The sequence below is a fragment of the Mesoplodon bidens genome, assembly GCF_964165515.1.
Source record: "Mesoplodon bidens genome assembly, chromosome: 14".
NCBI classification, from domain to species: domain Eukaryota; kingdom Metazoa; phylum Chordata; class Mammalia; order Artiodactyla; family Ziphiidae; genus Mesoplodon; species Mesoplodon bidens.
The window spans coordinates 10,307,874-10,327,561 of NC_138170.1; the positions used below are offsets into that span (position 1 = coordinate 10,307,874).

The 19,688-nt window shown below is 39.0% G+C and overlaps 1 protein-coding gene across 4 annotated transcripts in view; it reads right to left on the reverse strand.

Annotated features, from left to right (window-relative positions):
• Positions 1–19,688, reverse strand: part of IMMT (inner membrane mitochondrial protein) — a 46,252-nt gene that overhangs the window by 16,847 nt on the left and 9,717 nt on the right. For 2 of the 4 annotated variants that reach the window (XM_081254351.1, XM_081254354.1), the window contains exons 2-7: positions 13,650–13,723; positions 12,383–12,572; positions 10,230–10,341; positions 8,009–8,146; positions 7,610–7,717; positions 3,035–3,171 (exon numbers count right to left, since the gene is read on the reverse strand). In XM_081254351.1, the coding sequence (XP_081110477.1) occupies positions 3,035–3,171; positions 7,610–7,717; positions 8,009–8,146; positions 10,230–10,341; positions 12,383–12,572; positions 13,650–13,723 (759 nt within the window). The remainder of the gene's footprint in view (positions 1–3,034; positions 3,172–7,609; positions 7,718–8,008; positions 8,147–10,229; positions 10,342–12,382; positions 12,573–13,649; positions 13,724–19,688) is intronic. The other 2 variants (XM_081254353.1, XM_081254352.1) reach the window with 2 other exon arrangements.

The window sequence follows — 19,688 nt, forward strand, 5'->3', positions numbered from 1 at the left end:
AAGGTACATCCATTATCAATGGAAAGTTTAAACAACCAAGTTCCTTAAGGCAGGATTAACCCTGCCACCGGACCACTGTGGCAGTCTGAGGAAGCCTCTCAGGGTAACATTTTTAAATGCTTAAAATGAAACTATTGGATTGCAGAGAAGCCCAATTACATTGAAATATGGTCATAAAATATACATCTTTAAATTTTGTGAAACAGAAACCAAGATCTAGTAGTAGAACTAATAAATACCCTAATCCAGAAGTAGTGATGGGTATAAATGATATCTCAAGAGATCTGTAAGTACCATAATGTAATATGAAAATACCTGTGCTTTCTCTTGGTAATAAAGTTATGGATACTACTAACACTACTACTTTTTTTTTTTTTTGCGGTACACGGGCCTCTCACTGTCGTGGCCCCTTCCGTTGCGGAGCACAGGCTCCGGACGCGCAGGCCCAGCAGCCATGGCTCACAGGCCCAGCCACTCCGCGGCATGTGGGATCTTCCCGGACCGGGGCACGAACCCGTGTCCCCGGCATCGGCAGGTGGACTCTCAACCACTGCGCCTCCAGGGAAGCCCAACACTACTACTTTTGTTGTCACTATTCGTAATTGAAGGAGAAGCTTTTGAGGCTAGGGAAAATAAAGATGTTTTCCATCCAAGTTCAGCGAGCCCCTGAATTCCATCCACAGACCCAACTCTAGGTTAAGAACCCCTGCTTTTAGAAGAAATAGTTGGTACTTCTTTTCTGTCTTTGTATCTCACTTTTCTAATTTTTATGTTCTACATAGATTGTTGCAAAGTGACAAAACCAATTAATTTCATGGTGTGGATAATCAAGTTGAAGATTCAGTGAACTGCCACTTTAGCCATCTTGCAAAGTAAAATACATCAAAAAATGTTGCTGGTTTGGGCCATATCAGTATCCTGTACAAAAAATTTTCCAAGACTTTATCATATGCTGTTACAAGACCCTGGTATTATATTAAGATAACTCTTCATAACTAACCCAAACAGACTCATGAATCATGTAAATGTCAATGACATATCTGGGGGCCAAAATGTGTCTCCCTCTGTTAAAGGTATTCCTGTTTATAGAGGTCCAAGGATAAGCTGTCCTGTAAAACAGACATCGGATTCCCCTATGATCAAGCCTGGTCCAACTGTTTACAAACAATGCTTTGAGAAGTTAACTCAGTATATATTACAGAACAAGCCCATGTGCACCTACAGCTTCTTTTACTACAAACAACAGAGTTGGGATCAATTTTTAACACTTCAAAACTTGTGTTCAATACGTTTTTCTGATTATTTTGTTAACACCAGCTAATACTCCCTAATCTGGTTAACTGTGCTACTATGAAGTATCCTTTAGTTGTAACATCTTTATTGTAAACGATCTCATACTGTCTAATCCACCTGCACTACATGTTATGTGTTCAGTGGGAAGAGGAAATACCCTCTTATGCAGCCTTCCACCAAAGCAGTACCATGGACATCTAAAGCTTCTAATCACTGTCCTTCTGAAAGAACCTACTTGGGTTTGAACTCAACTTCCTGATATCATGCAACTTCCAGTCTTCTCTATACATGTGTATAGCCAGCATAGTAAATATTTTCTGTGTGGTTTCTACTTTCCTGACTGAACTCTGACTAAGATTTAAATTTTTCTTGTGGACTTTGAACAAAACAGAATTTTCTTTTAATTTTTCAAAGGGTGTAGTTTCTTTACTGTTTGCAACAGAGGTCTAATTTAACTCCTTCGTGATGCACATACATACAACGAAAGCAATCTGAAGTGTATTTGAATTTTTTAAAAACCACAGTCATGGTGGCAAAGTAACTTTACGGATCATGCATGATCCTGATTCCTGAGATTTATAGGTTCTCTATTTCATTTTATTCTTTAAATGACTTGGTGTCAAGATACATTTTTTTTTTTTTTTTTTTCTTTTTTCTTTTTTTTTGCGGTATGCGGGCCTCTCACTGTTGTGGCCTCTCCCGTTGCGGAGCACAGGCTCCGGATGCGCAGGCCCAGCGGCCATGGCTCACGGGCCCAGCCGCTCCGCGGCATATGGGATCCTCCCAGACCGGGGCACGAACCCGTATCCCCTGCATCGGCAGGCGGACTCTCAACCACTGCGCCACCAGGGAGGCCCAAGATACATTTTTATATACCAAATAACTGAATAATTATAAAGGAAATTTATTGAGTCCCGGTATTACATTTTTTTAATAAATTTATTTATTTATCTATTTGTTTTTGGCTGTATTGGGCCTTCGCTGCTGTGCACAGTCTTTCTCTAGTTGCGGCAAGTGGGGGCTACTCTTTGTTGCAGTGCGCGGGCTTCTCGCTGTGGTGGATACTTTCGTTGGGAGCATGGGCTCTAGGCGGACGGGTTTCAGTAGTTGTGGCACATGGGCTCAGTAGTTGTGGCTCACGGGCTCTAGAGTGCAGGCTTAGTAGTTGTTGCACACGGGCTTAGTTGCTCCACGGCATGTGGGATCTTCCCAGACCAGGGCTCGAACCCGGGTCTCCTGCACTGGCAGGCAGGTTCTTAACCACTGCACCACCAGGGAAGCCCCGAGTCCCAATATTACATTTTAATTAGTGTAATTACTTTATTCTTTGAAGTGTCCAATGTAAGTTAAATAATAAACATCAGCATTTAAAGTAGCTGGTGTTTTGGGGTACCTGGGATCTCTGTATTATTCTTTTAACTGTGTGTCAATCTAAAAGTATCTCACAAAAAAAGTTTATTTTAAAAAACGGCTGGCGATTTTAAAGCAAAAGAAAAAAGGCAAACAACAAATACAGTCAAGCACTATTAAGATATGAAAGCAAATCTGAACTAATTCTTATACCACATCACCGTTGTGAGATAAAGCACCATATATAAAATTCATTAACAAGAACACCTGAATTTTTTTTTTTCATTTTTGTTTGTTTTTCTAAAAAGACAATCATTCTAGTTCATTTTCGCTTAGTGAGAGAAAGCCCAACTTAGAAGGAAGAAATCATGTCTAATATTCTTTGGCCCACCTCAGAATCGTCCATGGCTGTTTTCAGTATGTTGGCGTGGGCAGTGACAGCCTGGACCGCAGCATTCTGAGCCACAATAGCCTGCTGAGTAATGCAAGCAGTTTGGCTCAGAGTATCTTCTAAGCTCTTGGCTAGTGCTGAAGTTAAAAAAAAAAAAAAAAGTTAAAAACTAGATCCCTCCTGCCAAATGACTTTAATCTTTCCCTCTTCACCTGTTGAGTCTTGCATTGTATTTCCCCCTCAAAACGAACAAAATACAGATTTAGCGAATCAAAATTTCACTTAAAAGTATGATAAAATATTAATAATTACTGAATCCAGATGGTGAATCTATGTGGGTTCATTACACTATTTTTACTTTTATGTATATCTGAATTTTTTCAAAATAAAACATGTTTTGGGTTTTCTATATGAAAGGGAAAATCGCAATAGGAAAGGCATATATATAAAAGGATTGAAGATCACTTAAATAAGCCAGCATATAGTTTAAGAAACAATCAAAACAATTTTGTGAAAGCGATTATAACTACAGTGAACAGCAAAAGGATAAACATGAAGATATAAAATAGGACATCAAAATCACAAAATGTGGGGGAGGGGAATAAGAAAATGTAGCTCTTTTACAATGTGTTTGAGCTTATATGACTACCAGTCTAAAGCAAGCAGATATAGCAACGGGTTAACACACTTGAAAACAAGGGTAACCACAAATCAAAACACGCTACAGATTCACAAAAACCAAAAAGAAAGGAATTCAAGCATAATACAAATGAAAACCATCAAACCACAAAAGGAAAAACAAAAAGAAGAAGAAAGGAACAAAGAAGACATTAACTGGATAACAAGACTTTAAATGGCAAAAAATACATACCTATCAATAATTACCTTAAATGTCAACAGACTAAATGCTCCAATCAAAAGACACAGAGTGGCAGATTAGATAATAAAACAAGAACCTACAACATGCTGCCTACAAAAGACCCATGTTTGGGTGAAAGACACATACAGACTGAAAGTGAGGGGGTGGAAAAAGATATTTCATGCAAATGGAAACAATAAGAAAGCAGGGGCAGCAATACTCGTACCAGAAAAAATACATTTTAAAATAAAGGCCATGGAGAAAGACAAAGAAGAAAGACAAAGATGGACACTATATAATGATAAAAGGATCAATACAAGAAGAGGATATTACACTCATTAACTTATGTGCACTCAATATAGGAGCATCTAAACACATAAATACTAACAGACATAAAGGGAGAAACTGATGGGAATACATTAATATTAAGAGACTAACATCCCACTGACATCAACAGACAGATCTTTCAGACAAAACATTAACAAGGCAAAAGAGATCCTAAATGACACAATAAAACAGTTAGACTTAATTGCTATCTACAGCGACACTACATCCAAAAAACCAGAATACACATTCTTTTCAAGCACGCATGGAACATTCTCTAGGACAGACCACAAACTAGGACACAAAACAAGCCCAACAAATTAAGGATAAGTAATTAAAGATAGTAATTATTTCAAGCATCTTTTCCAACCATAAAGGCATGAAACTAGAAATCAACCACAGAAAGAAAAATGAGAAAAAACCTATTACATAGGGACTAAACAATATGCTACTAAAAAACCAATAATAGGTCAACGAGGAAATCAAAGAGAAATCAAAAAATACCTCGAGACAAACAACAATGAAAACACAGCCATACAAAAATCGATGGGAGGCAACAAAAGCAGTCCTAAGAAGGACGTTCATAGCAATAAAGGCCTTCCTCAAAAACAAATAAATAAAACTCAGATAAATAACCTAACCTACCACCTAAAAGAATTAGAAAAAGAAGAACAAACAAAACCTAAATTCAGCAGGAGGAAGGAAATAATAAAGATTAGAGATGAAATAAATAACACAGAGATTAAAAAAATGGAAAAAAAAATCAAAGCAAGAGCTGGTTTTTGAAAAGGTAAACAAAATAGACAAACCTCTATCCAGGCTCACCAAGAAGAAGAGAGGACTCAAATAAACAAAATAAGAAATGAAAGAGGAGAAATAATAACTAATACCACAGAAATACAAAAGAAATCATTAAGAAGAAAATACTATGAACAGTTACATGCCAACAAAGTGGAAACCTTGAAGAAATGGACAAGTTTCTAGAAACATACAGCCTGCCAAAACTGAATCAAGAAAAAACATAATTTGTACAGACCAATCACTAGAAGTGAAATAGAATCTATAATTTAAAAAAACTCCCTGCAAACAAAAATCCAGGATCAGATGGCTTCAATGGGGAATTCTATAATATACAAAGAACTTATACCTATCCTTCTCATTCTTCCAAAAGACTGAAGAGGAGGGAACACTCCCAAGGTCATTCTATAAGCCAATATCACCCTGATACCAAAACCAGACAAAGACACTACAAAAAAAAGGGAAAATTACAGGCCAATATCTTTGATGGAGATGTCAAAATCGTCAACAAAATATTACCAAACCAAATACAACAACATATAAAAAGGATCATATACCATGATCAAGTTGGATTCATTCCAGGGTCACAAGGTTGGTTCAACATACGCAAATCCATCACTGTGATACACCACAGCAACAAAAGAAAAGACAAAAACCACATGATCATCTCGATAGATGCGGAAAAAGCATTTGATAAAATTCGACACCGCTTCATGATAAAAAACTCTCACCAATGTGGGAGAACATAATAATAAAAGCCATTTATGGCAAACCCACAGCCAATATAATACTCAACAGTGAAAAGCTGAAAGCCTTCCCACTAAATTGTGGAACAAGACAAGGATGCCCACTCTCACCACTTCTATTCAACATAGTACTGGATAGTCCTAGCCATAGGAATCAGACAAGAAAAAGAAATAAAAAGTATCCAAATTGGAAGGGAAGAGGTAAAACTGTCATTGTATGCAGATGACATGACACTCTATATAGAAAACCCTAAAGATTCCACACAAAAACTAGTAGAACTGATAAATGAATTCAGCAAGGTGACAGGATACAAGATTAATATAAAGAAATCTGTTGCATTTCTTTACACTAACAATGAAACATCAGAGAGAAAGTAAAGAAACAATTCCCATTTAAAGTCACACCAAAAAATAAAATACCTACAAATAAACCTAACCAAGGAGTTGAAAGACCGATACACTGATAAAGGAAACTGAAGATGATTCTAAGAAATGGAAAGATATCCCATGTTCTTAGACTGGAAGAATTAATATTGTTAAAATGTCCACAGTGCTCAAAGCAATCTACAGATTTAATGCAATTCCTACCAAAATACCCATGACATTATTCACAGAACTAGAACAAATAATCCTAAAATTTATATGGAACCAGAAAAGACCCAGAATTGCCAAAACAATCCTGAGGAAAAAGAACAAAGTTGGAAAGATAACCCTCCCAGACTTCAGGCAACACTACAAAGCTCAGTAATCAAGACAGTGTGGTACTGAAAGAAAACGAGACACATGGATCAACGGAACAGAATAAAGAGCCCCAAAATAAACCCACACAGCTAAGACCAAAAACCAAATCCAAGTAATCAAACGAATGCCCTACATCTGTGCTCATTCTGGCCCTTCTACTCTGTACACAATTCTAACAAACGTGCCTCCTAGGAGAAGGACAGAGCCAGCAAGTTGAAGGAAAACAAGAACCACTCAAGACAAAAAAAAACAACAACAGAAAAACGTGATGGAGACAAAAAACAAAAAAAAACAAAAAACTATCAACAGCTGTCCTAAGAATTTAAAACTAACATCTCTTGGTCCAGCAAAAAGCTACATGCACACTACCTCCAGGGACATCAATATATTGCAGCACAGTACAATAAATTATGTTCCAGGTACCTCGTTTAAGACAGGAAAATACATTTTTAGATAACGAATATCTGTGGTTTTTTTGGCCCTGTGGCAGGCGGGCTCTTAGTTCCCCGACCAGGGATCACACCTGGGCCCTTGGCTCAGAGTCCTAACCACTGGACTGCCAGGAAGTCCCACTAACATCTTTCTTTAAGCCATCAAAAAACCTAACGTAAAATTGAAACTTAAAAAGGAATATGCTTCGGTTAGGTGGAAACCAGCAATGTGTGGAACATTCCATCCCCCAATGATGTCAGATAAGGGGGTGGCTAGACTGAGTCCAGAGGCCAGGTAAGAAACCAGAGTGGGAGCCATTCCAACCTGCACAAATAAATGTATGAGTGTTAACAGTTAGAAGATTCTTAGGCAAGTGGCCAAAACATAAATACTTTCTGTTCCGCAGAGTATAAAGAATCTTCAGCACTAACCATGATAAGAACAAAAGGACACAGTACGCGAATCACTTGAATCTATGTGTATTAGAATAGCCCTTGTCACCTGGGTAAAAGTTTAGATGGAGAGAACACAAATGGTGAAATAACGATGGTGAACAGAGCAACACCACTAAAGAAACCACAAAGAGCTGACGGATGAGAAACCTGTGTGACAGCTGAAGGAGAGAGCAACCGAGAGAGACGACCCAAGTGCTTAAGGAGCGTCAGCTTTACATACACTCGATCTTAGCTTGTTCTTGCTTCTCCTGTTGTGCAAGCCGAGCTGCAACTTCTTCAGGTGGCCGCTCCCTTACGGAAGCTGAGGATGCTTCCTCCTGCAGTAAAACTAAATGAGAGGAAATCAAATTTCAGCACAGAATGTCAACAGCTAATGGGTACCTAAAAACACCATCATTTGTGCCTGCCAGATGTGTCAACTTGAGGGCATTTTTGTCATAAAGATTCTAAAACCACATCATCACTCAGTGATTCCAACATGAAGAAATAAAGGGTCAGCTCTTAAACCCCTTGTTTTCAAAGATTTATTTAGACTTTGAAATTTAGGGAACGCCTAGACATTGCATAGTTTTGATGAGCATATCATTTACATAACTACAAATACAGATAATGTAACTACCTGAAGTTGCAGGCTTGGGTTTTCCTTCACCAGTTTCAGGGTGACCAGTTTCTGTAGATTCCTCGTGCTGAACCATAGGCGCTGGGACGGACAGTGTGTCACCTGCTGCAGAAATAATTTGAGCTGCCTCTGTAGGAGCTACAAATATATGTTACAGTTCCCTGGGTTAACAGAGAAACACACAGGAATCCACTACTACGACCTCCCACTTCACACCTGACTCCTTAAAGACACAAATACATGTGCTGCCACTACTCAAACACACAGCCAGGGGAGCTGTCCGCTGCACAAACCCACACACAATGAGCAATGGCTGGGAAAGCACAAGAGAAAAGAGTCTGGTCAGCATCCACCTGCGTTTTAACCGTTACTGTCAGGCAGTCCTTCTAATAACAGTACTAAATGGTACTAAATCTTAACATGAGAAGGGGACATAAGATTTACATAACGTGGACAAATAATAACAAATGAGAAAAGAGCCTGTAATGAAGAAGGTAGATAAAAGAAGGTAACCAAAAACTATTTTTTAATTGCTTTGAAGAGTGGTAGAGATGAAAGAGGTGTGGGCAAGAACAGGATGGCAATTTTAAACACAGAGAAGCAAAGTTCACAGTTTAGATGGTGAGTGAGTAAAGGACAGGGCTCAGCTAAAAAAATTACTTCAGGGCTTCCCTTGTGGCGCAGTGGTTGAGAGTCCACATGCCAATGCAGGGGACACGGGTTCGTGCCCCAGTCCAGGAGGATCCCACATGCCGCAGAGCGGCTGGGCCTGTGAGCCATGGCTGCTGAGCCTGCGCGTCCGAAGCCTGTGCTCCGCAATGGGAGAGGCCACAGCAGTGAGAGGCCCGGGTACCAGAAAAAAAAAAAAAAAAAAAATTACTTCATAGATATATTTTTAAAGAAAAGAAAGTTGAAAAATCAAGAGCTTATAAATTATAAATAAACGTGTTGATGGAAGAGAAATGAGTAATTCTGAAGGTGGAATAGATGGTGGGGTGGGGAGTAACAAAATGGAGAAAAAATTTTTTTAATAAACTGAAGGTCCCATTTAAGAGTTAAAGTTGGATTGTCACAAAGCCCATTAACTGGTCTCCTTGCTCTGTCCGTGGTTCCTTTATCTATTCTCCACAGTAGCCAGTAATCTTATTAAAAGTCAGCTATCAACCCCGACTCATAATCCTCCCAACAACTTCCCATCTTACTCAGACTAGAAAACAAAACTCCTATGATGGCCTCCAAAGACGACCACTATGGGCTTTCTGCTCCCTCTCTACTGTTGCTATTATTCTGCTCTTACTCTACCCCGGTTTCATTCGCTCCTGGCTAGAATACGCCAAGGCTTTGCTCTAGCTAATCCTTCTGCCTGGATGCTCTTCCCCACCAGCCCTTTACATGACTGATCCCTCATCTCTTTCCAGTCTCTGCCCAAATGACACCTTCCAGAGGAAACTTTGCTTACCCACTCCATTTAAAATTGCAATATTCCCTCCCACACTTATCACTGTATGACATCCTATACATAATTTACTTGTATATTTATATGCAACTTCCCTCCCCTCATCCCACTAAGGAATCTTCACAGCATCTGTGTGTTTGTTTTTACTGTTTTGTTCACTGCTATAACCCCAGTGCCTAAAAGACACCCAGCACTTGGCACACAGTAGATACTCAGTATTTACTGAGTGAAAGTCAGGTGATTTAATCAAGGCCAGAAGTGAAAGGAGAAACATAATAAATTCAAATGCATGCAGACCAGGTTAGAACTAGGCAGTGCTATAAATTAGTGTGGGATTACAATCATCAAGGGGAAAACAATCTGCAGATCAAAACTAGATCAAGACACTTCATCACTAACAAAGAAGAGAGAAGAAAGAGTTGGTGAACAGGCAGAAAAAAGAGGTGTGGAAAGAGAACAAATCTTAAAATCTAAAGAGAGGGAAAGCTAGGAGTCAGAGAAAAGGAAAAAGTAACAGAAAAATAAGTGTGCTGCAGGCAAGACAATTTTAGTTAGCATTACTTAGTAGCTGTTCATAATAAAGCCCAATTTCATATCCCACTCAACGCTAAAAATGAGAGCCAAGATGACAGGTGAGAACACTCCCTTCCCAAGGTGAGGGAAGAGTCTTTCATGGGGACGGGCCCCCTCTTGACCATGGGTACAAATACATTAAAACAATTCATTTACCTATAATTTTAAAAGAATGATTCTAAATATAGGTACCTGTTGTTGAAGCTGAAGTGTCTCCCTTTTGTTTTTGGAGTTGTGAAGCAGGCTGTTTAGATTCTTTCATTGCCTCAGGTACACTGGAGGTTTTTAGTGGACCAGACTGAATCTTGGAAATGAAAAACATTTAAGATTTCAGATATGATAGCGTTCTTAAAAACAGGCAGCACAAAGTATCTTGTATTATTTTAAAAGTCAAGTTTTTCAGGCTTTTAACATAAAGGTATCAACAATTTACAACAATGTATTTTATTTTTTAATTTTTTTAACTTCTTTATTGGAGTATAATTGCTTTACAATGGTGTGTTAGTTTTCGCTAGATGACAAAGTGAATCAGCTATATGCATACGTATATCCCCATATCCCCTCCCTCTTGCGTCTCCCTCCCACCCTCCCTATCCCACCCCTCTAGGTGGTCACAAAGCACCGAGCTGATCTCCCTGTGCTAGGCAGCTGCTTCCCACTAGCTAGCTGTTTTACGTTTGGTAGTGTATATATGTCCATGCCACTCTCTCACTTTGTCCCAGCATACCCTTCCCCCTCCCCGGGTTCTCAAGTCCATTCTCTACGTCTGCGTCTTTATTCCTGTCCTGCCCCTAGGTTCTTCAGAACCTTTTTTTTTTTAAGATTCCATATATATATGTGTTAGCATATGGTATTTGTTTCTCTCTTTCTGACTTACTTCACTCTGTATGACAGACTCTAGGTCCATCCACCTCACTACAAATAACTCAATTTCGTTTCTTATTATGGCTGAGTAATATTCCATTGTATATATGTGCCAAAACAATGTATTTTATTAACCATAGTAAGAGAAGCCATCATACTAGAAAAACGCAGTCCAAAAATGTCATTCCAAATGACTAGTCTATATTTTAATAGTAACAAAGACTTCTCTTAGGGCAACTAATAAAGTACATGATATATGACCTTCCCTTTAAACACCATTCCTTTTATATATACAACACTGAGAAGGCCATTTCCATTCGCATTCTAAATCCAGTTAAGGTGTCTTCTAAATAAATTCAGTTAAAAACAAATGGTGTTTTAGAAGGCTCTGAGTAAAAATGAAAATTCATCTTTTTTCTCTTTAATCTCCAAGATTCCCGTACGTGCACACCAAGATATATGATCTAATTGTGAGTAATGCCTGTTTTTCTCTTTCTCAATAACCACCTGCCTTAAGTTTAAGGCACCACTCATTAACAGGACTGCCAGGTGATGTGCCACAGAAAATTACTGAATAACAGAAATATTTTCATTTACCACCTATGTTGTCCCCCTTTTTGCCAGAACTTGGCAATGGGACTCAGATATCCCTAAGATGACTACTCAAACATAATAGAAATGGTTCTGAATTTCGTCACTACCAGAAATCAGAAACATATCCATTTTCTTACTATTAAAATTTTGTTATTTTTTAACTCATGAAATGCATGCTCACTATACAACAAGCAAAATAACACACATCAAGATACATCATTGTTTTAGTTCGCCCCTTCAGCTCCTTCCAGCACTCTCAGGGAGCCACTGCTAATGCCCTGAAATCTATCCTTCCACCCATGAGCTCAGGCACATACATATACAATTTTTCATTTCTTTAAACAAACTAAAATAGTTAATTTTATAATATACAAATTATCATGTAACCTTTTTTTCATTTAACAACATATTACGGACATTCGCTACCGGTCAAGAAATTCTTTTTAGTTGAATAACATCCTAATTTAATTGTATAGCCTAATGGAGTGGCAAATCCCATAATTTGGTCAATTACTCCCCTACTTATGGACATTCAAGTTGTTTCCTGATTTTTGTTAAGCATTCTTGTCCACAGACAACTGAAAAGCACTGGAGTGTGATGTCTGCAGGATAGCTGCCAGAAGAGGGAGCGCTGGGTCAGAGGGCTTGTATATTTTTAAGATATTATCACTTTAGCCTTGTGTGCCACATAATTATTTTCTATACGATGCGGACTAAATGAGAGCACTTATGGGACCCCAAAGGGATAAAAATCCAGCTCTACATAATATTACTTCAATTTTTTAAAAAATGAAAACATATACCCGGCAAAATATTTTCAAGATGAAAACAATGTGCTTTTCAAAGTATTCTCTAGGATAAACTGAAATTGTGCTTAAAACTCTTACCGGCTTCTTTGGCAATGGAACAGTATACGGTGGGGAACCAAGAACCATCTCAAAGAGTTTGTCTGAGTAAGGTATGGTTTTCTCTACATTTTTCCGGAAATGGGAATCCCATTTGGCATACAGGATAGTGCCACCAATACCGCCACCAACAAACAAGATGCCAGCTCCAGCAATTTTGCTAGGAGACAACCTAAGTGAAAGAAATAGGAAACACATTTTTATTTTTTGGCTCTCCTAATGTAAGAGTCTCAAAGACCTCAAGCCTCTATTTCTCTACCACTGATTCAGATCACAGCAGCCCAGTTTATCACCACAGCTGCACATCACCTTTCCCTGATTTGTTTTTTAATATGTTCACAACAAAAATAATATTTCTTTATGGATAATTTTTTAACACAGTAATATCTAGGATAGGAAGAATGAAGCAATTTGCCCTTTAACACCTAAAACTTAGCATGTTCAGGGACTTCCCTGGCGGCCCAGTGGTTAAGAGTCCGCCTTCCAATGCAGAGAGTGCAGGTTTGATCCCTGGTCAGGGAGCTAAGATCCCACATGCCTCCTAGACTTTAAAAATGGTCCTCATCGGGCCTCCCTGGTGGCGCAGTGGTTGGGAGTCCGCCTGCCGATGCAGGGGATACGGGTTCGTGCCCCGGTCTGGGAGGATCCCATATGCCGCGGAGCGGCTGGGCGCGTGAGCCATGGCCTCTGGGCCTGCGCGTCCGGAGCCTGTGCTCCGCAGCGGGAGAGGCCACAACAGTGAGAGGCCCGCATACCGCAAAAAGAAAAAAAAAAAAAAAAAAAAAAAAATGGTCCTCATCAAAAAAAAAAAAAAAAAAAAAAAAACAAACCTTGGCATGTTCACAATCATGAAGTTTCCTTTGAACCCAAAAAACAAGTATCACTAATTTTCAACAGTCCTCTCCCTTAAACATTTCCGTAAATACAATAAAACAAATGTCAAGTAGAACAAATACTTTTTAAGTTCCAACGTGCTGAGTTCTGGATGTATATCTATTTGCTATAAAGGGGTGGGGGGTCTACCTTGGATGCCATCCAGTCACCAAAGAACCAAGAGGAGCACCATAACAAATTTTCGCCTACAAATAAATAATGCTCCAAAGATATTATGGCAAAGCTCCAGTGTTTGTACCCCTTAAAAAAAAAAGATTTTAAGTAGATGTTCTCATATCCAGAGAACGAACACACACACACGCCCCTCAGCATACAGTTAAAAGCCTATTTATTTACAGGGAGACATGCTACATACCGAGAACTGCCTGGAGTGGAGTATCTACGGCATGGTCGCAATGGACGGAGTACAAACTTCCCACAAAGACAACTCTAAAGAAGAAGGAGAAAACACCACAACCAATAGAGTTACAAGAATCTGGGAAGACTTCAGGGTTGGGAACTCAGTAGTGGTACTTTTATTACAAATACAAACGTCTTCATTAAACAAAAATTTATTTTACTTTCAGAAACCAACTTACCTTACCATGAAACATATTTACAAACCCTTAAAAACAGTGATGCTTCCTACGCCCCAAGGCTCATATAAAACTACTTTTAAGATTTCAAAAAAAAAGGGACTATGAGACCATGATCAATTAGCATTTTTTTAAATTGAGGTATAGTTGATGTACGGTATAAGTTTCAGGTGTACAACATAGTGATTCACAATTTTTAAAGGTTATATTCTTTTTTTTTTTTTTGCGGTATGTGGGCCTCTCACTGCCATGGCCTCTCCCGTTGCGGAGCACAGGTTCCAGACACGCAGGCTCAGCGGCCATGGCTCACGGGCCCAGCCGCTCCGCGGCATGTGGGATCCTCCCGGACCGGGGCACGAACCCGTGTCCCCTGTATCGGCAGGCGGACTCTCAACCACCGCGCCACCAGGGAAGCCCTAAAGGTTATATTCTATTTATAGTTATTATAAAATACTGGCTATACTTCCTGTGTTGTACAATATATCCTTGTAGCTTATTTATTTTACAAATGGCAGTTTGTATCTCTTAATCCCCTACCCCTGTCTTGCCTCTCCCCACTTCCCTCTCCCCACTGATAAGCACTGATTTGTTCTCTGTATCTGTGAGTCTGTTTCTGTTATATTCACTAGTTTGTTGTATTTTTTAGATTCCACGTATAACTGATTTCATACAGTACTTGTCTTTGTCTAATTTATTTCACTTAGCATAATGCCCTCCGAGTCCATCCGTGTTGCTCAAGTGGCAAAATTTCATTCTTGTTTATGGCTGAGTAGTATTCCATTTTACACACACACACACACACACACACACACCTTCTTCATCCGCTCATCTGTTGATGGACACTTAGGTTGCTTCCATCTCTTGGCTATTGTAAATACTGCTGCTATAACACTGGGGTGCCAATTAGCACTTTTAATGTTATGTATGCTAATTATTTCTTAGAGACAATTTGCCATGTTTTCTTTTTTATAAATTTATTTATTTTATTTATTTATTTTTGGCCGCATTGGGTCTTCGTTGCTGCGTGCAGGCTTTCTCTAGCTGCGGCGAGCGGGGGCTACTCTTCATTGTGGTGGCTTCTCTTGTTGCGGAGCACGGGCTCTAGGCACACAGGCTTCAGTAGTTGTGGCACGCAGGCTCTAGAGCGCAGGATCAGTAGTTGTGGTGCACGGGCTTAGTTGCTCCGCGGCATGTGGGATCTTCCCAGACCAGGGCTTGAACCCGTGTCCCCTGCGTTGGCAGGCAGGCAGGTTTTTTTTTTTTTTTTTTTTTTTTTTTTTTTGGTACGTGGGCCTCTCACTGTTGTGGCCTCTCCCCCTGCGGAGCACAGGCTCCGGACGCACAGGCATGGCTCACGGGCCTAGCCGCTCCGCGGCATGTGGGATCTTCCCAGACCGGGGCACGAACCCGTGTCCCCTGCATCGGCAGGCGGACTCTCAACCACTGCGCCACCAGGGAAGCCCAGCAGGCAGGTTTTTAACCACTGCGCCACCAGGGAAGCACCATGTTTTCTTAATTGGCAAGAAAAAACAAAACAAAGTATAAAATATCTATTTTCACTCTGTAAACGCAGACATCTGAAAAATCACCTACAGAGTCTAGCAAACAACACTGCACTATAAGATACATACGAATCCACTCAGGGCAGAGATCCAACCTTAGCTTAATCTACCCAGAAAACCAAGTTTCCCATCTCTACAGTGATTATGTAACTAGTCAATTCCAATAGGCATTCATCTAAATCTAAAAGTTCATTTTGGTTTCTCCTAATGTATAATTAGACTAAAAGTCAGTAGTTTTAAGAAAAAGAACTAATTTTACTAATGTCATAAATGTTCATGTAAATACTATCTCCATATAAGTTGTCTACCTTTACACAAAAGCAAACGATCAAGACAATGCTGTGTGATTTGTTTTAATCAAAGTAAAGCACATAACATCAAATGTTTCTTAACAAAATGTAGATCCCTTAAATAAAACAAATAAATGGGCATCTAAATACTATTTGGGGAGGGTTTTGATAAACTTAACGTCATTCATAGCTATCAATTTCAAATTTCAAACTTATTGTATCCAGAAATAAAATCTTTCTTTATACCAAGTAGGAAATCAAAGAGCAGCAAGGGGGAAAAAAATGCTTTCTCTAGGTTCCTTGATGAAACTGCATCTAAGGAGTAACAGAAAAACACAAACTTCCTTTTAAAAGTATCTTAAATTGTAAGAAAATATATCACATGATCAGAGAGCACATGAAATTACTCTAGAATTATAGTTGCATTTACATTCTATTTGCCAAAGCCTAGAGGTAAACATCATATTAACATATTAATACATTTGGGGGAGGAAAAACTATGTTCTACAATGTGTAAAGCAGCTATAATTGGCATTTTAAAAGTATTTCAATTATTACCTTTAGTGTAGAATTCTCAACTGAAATTACAAGAAAAGGGTGTTTTCCTACTGTTCTATAAAGCAGGTAGCATGACATTTCAAACAGAATTGCATCTACTTTCATATATCAACAACTCCATTTTGTTCACTTAGAGATGAAATACTAGGAAACCATTAAAGTTGTGTTTTGTTTAAGAAAGCTTTTTTTTTACCTCAATGGGTATAAAAAGGTATTCGAGTCAAAAATTAAGGCACTGTTAACGGTGGATAATTAGCTAACTGGAATGTCAAGCAGCAAACATAATAATGGAGACTTGATTCTGTGTTAATAGAGCCAAATTCAACACTAGAGTTTGAGAACACCCTAATTCACAGCAATATATATTTTTTAACCTGCTCCTTTATCCATCTTCTACTTTTACCTTGCCCCTCTTCCCTCCCTTTGACAGATATATTTGATGTGATTTTAAGTTTATAGTTCCTAACATTAAGTAAATTTAAAATCTGAAATTCAAAATCAAAATTCAAAATGTTTCATTACATACGGAGTGAAGTCTCCCTCATGCTCTGTCTTCCAGCCACTTAGATTCCCTCTCCATAGGAACCAGCGCTGTTTCTGATATATTCAGATATTTTGTGATGGAGAATTCCGGGCATGCCCCCTTTACACAAATGATACCATAACATACACCCAGTCCTGTACTAAAGTTCACTCAACAATATACACTTGAGCTCATTCTATATCAGCACATGAAAACCTTCCTACTGGATGTGAGTGATTCAGTACTCCACTGTATGGTTGGTTGTACGGCTGTTAGCATAACTGATGCCATCTTAGGCCCACACAGTTCCTCCTGTCCTTCCACAGACCCTGCCCAGGATGGTACTGTGTGGTAAATCGCTTCTCTGTCATCAAAGGCTTTGTAGTTATCAGATATTGTTTCATAATCATTAGGACCAGGGGGCCTCTATGCTCTGTTAGTCCCCAAACATTGAAGACCTTTGCTGACATATTCCCCTACCCATGAGACCAGTTACCCACTCAATCATCTTGACTTAGGAATGCACGTCCTGTTCCCAAGCACATACCCCTGTACTCTCTAGGTTAACTATAAAATCGTCCCAATAGCCCCTCAGACATGTGGAGTGCAGCTGTGAACACTTCTGGATCATTGCCTGCCGGATCCCACCCTGTAAGTTACCCTATAATAAACTCATCTGTTGATTATGTGGAGCTGCCTGCCTTGTGTTTTGGTCTCAAGACGCTCTCAGTTTGGTGGGTACATTTCATTCTCTCTGACCTCCAACAGTTGTCACTTAATATATTTAACCAGCCTCTTTTTGATGGTGACTGAGGTTTTGTTTAAACTTTTATTATAATAAACAATGAGAAACATACATCATTTGGGGTCAATTTCTAAAAGTATTCCTAAAAGTAAAATCTGAAAAATTTACTGTAAATTTTGCTGTATTAGGGGCATCCCTAGTGGCACAGTGGTTAAGAGTCCGCCAGCCAGTGCAGGGGATGGGGGTTCCCATAGCCTCTCCAACAGCCTTGCAGTGCAGTTTTAATCACAGTTTCTTTTGTTATGACTGTGCATCTTTTAATATATTTATTATCTATTTTACTTCCTTTTCTATGAACTATCAGAGTGTATCCTTTGACCACTTTTAAATAAGATTTATTATCTTTATGTTCTAAGTGTTCTTCACATATGAAGAAAAATTAGCCATGTCCCTGCTACTTGCAAATGGTTTTATCCAGTTTGTGATACTTTTATAGCCAAAAGTGTCCATCTTTTATGATTTCCAGGTTTTCTCCTATTCTTAGAAAGCCACCCTCCGATGATAAAATAAGTCTTCCATGGTTTTACTCTCATGGCTTCATCTTTTTTATATTTAAATCTTTGAATCCAGTGTGAAGTATATGGCATGGATTCAACTTTATTTTTTCCTAAATGTCTATTCAGTTGTCCCTAAATTGTAGACTGAATAATCCATTTTTTCCCCAACAATTTGAAATGCCACCTTAAAATATACTCAATTCCTTGATGCATTTAGATTTCCTAATTTGTTCCACTGTTCCACCTATTCACACACTTCTATTCACAGACTAACACCACAATGTTTTAACTACTGCATGTTAGAATTAGGTTTTAACCTGGTAGAGCCAGTCCTCTCTTCTAGTACTATTCTTTTTCAGAATTTTTCTGGATATTCTTGCTTTTGTTTTTGTTTTTGAAAGCTGAGCTTTGAATTAAACAACTGTAAAATGCACCAACTGTAATATGCACCCTGATTTAAGAAGGGATAAAACGTGAAAAAATGTATCTTTTATGACCAAAAAATAGTAGCAATAAAAGGTTTAACACTTGGGACTTCCCTGGTGGTGCAGGGGTTAAGAATCCACCTGCCGATGCAGGGGACATGGGTTTGATCCCTGGTCCAGAAAGATCCCACATGCCGCGGAGCAACTAAGTCCATGCGCCACAACTACTGAGCCTGTGCTCTAGAGCCCGCGAGCCACAACTACTGACCCCACGCACTGCAACTACTGAAGCCCGCAAACCTAGAGCCCACGCTCCGCAACGAGAAGGCACCGCAATGAGAAGCCTGCGCACCATAACAAAGAGTAGCCTCCACTCGCCGCAGCTAGAGAAAGCCCACACACAGCAATGAAGACCCAACGTAGCCGAAAAATTAATTTAAAAAAAGTTTCATACTTCTGTACAAAAAAAGAAAATTGATTGTATCCTGACGCAAATAAACAGTTTTTTATCTGAAATAGTGGCTCCTGGTTTAAAAATTTAAGTATCCTATTCATTAGGCTACCGTCATAGTCTATGTTGCCTTTCATATTCCAAACAGAGCTTTAAGAGTCAAAATATTTAAGTTTTTTATGGTTTTATCACCCAAGTATGAATCCCTAGATACAAAGTTTAGTCTTGCCTATTAAAAAAATATGGATATCTTCTAAGTCTATTAATCCGTAGGTCTTTTACTCTATAGGTGTTCCCTCCAGTAATTATTCTGTTGAAGAAATCTGCTTGTTCAACCGGCAGAATTTTCCACAGACTGGATTTTGTTCAAGGTTCAATTTAACGCGTTCCTGTCCTCTGTATTTCCTGCAAGCTGGAGCTGGAACCAGACACTTGATCAGACTCAGGTTTACTCTCTTTGGCAAGACTTTAGGGGGTGGTGTTTTCTTTCACTGGGAGGTACACAACGTCTGCTTGCCTCTCTTTTTGTGCTGTTATCAATTGTGCTTATGTACAATGTCTAGATCCATTAATTTATTGGAAGTTGCAAAAAGTGGTCTCTAATTCTATTTTTCATTTATAATTTGACGTATTTTATAAAGAGATGCTTCCCCTCGTCTACAATTTGATTACTCAGTAGTACAGTTCACAGAAGAAAGGAGGGTAAAT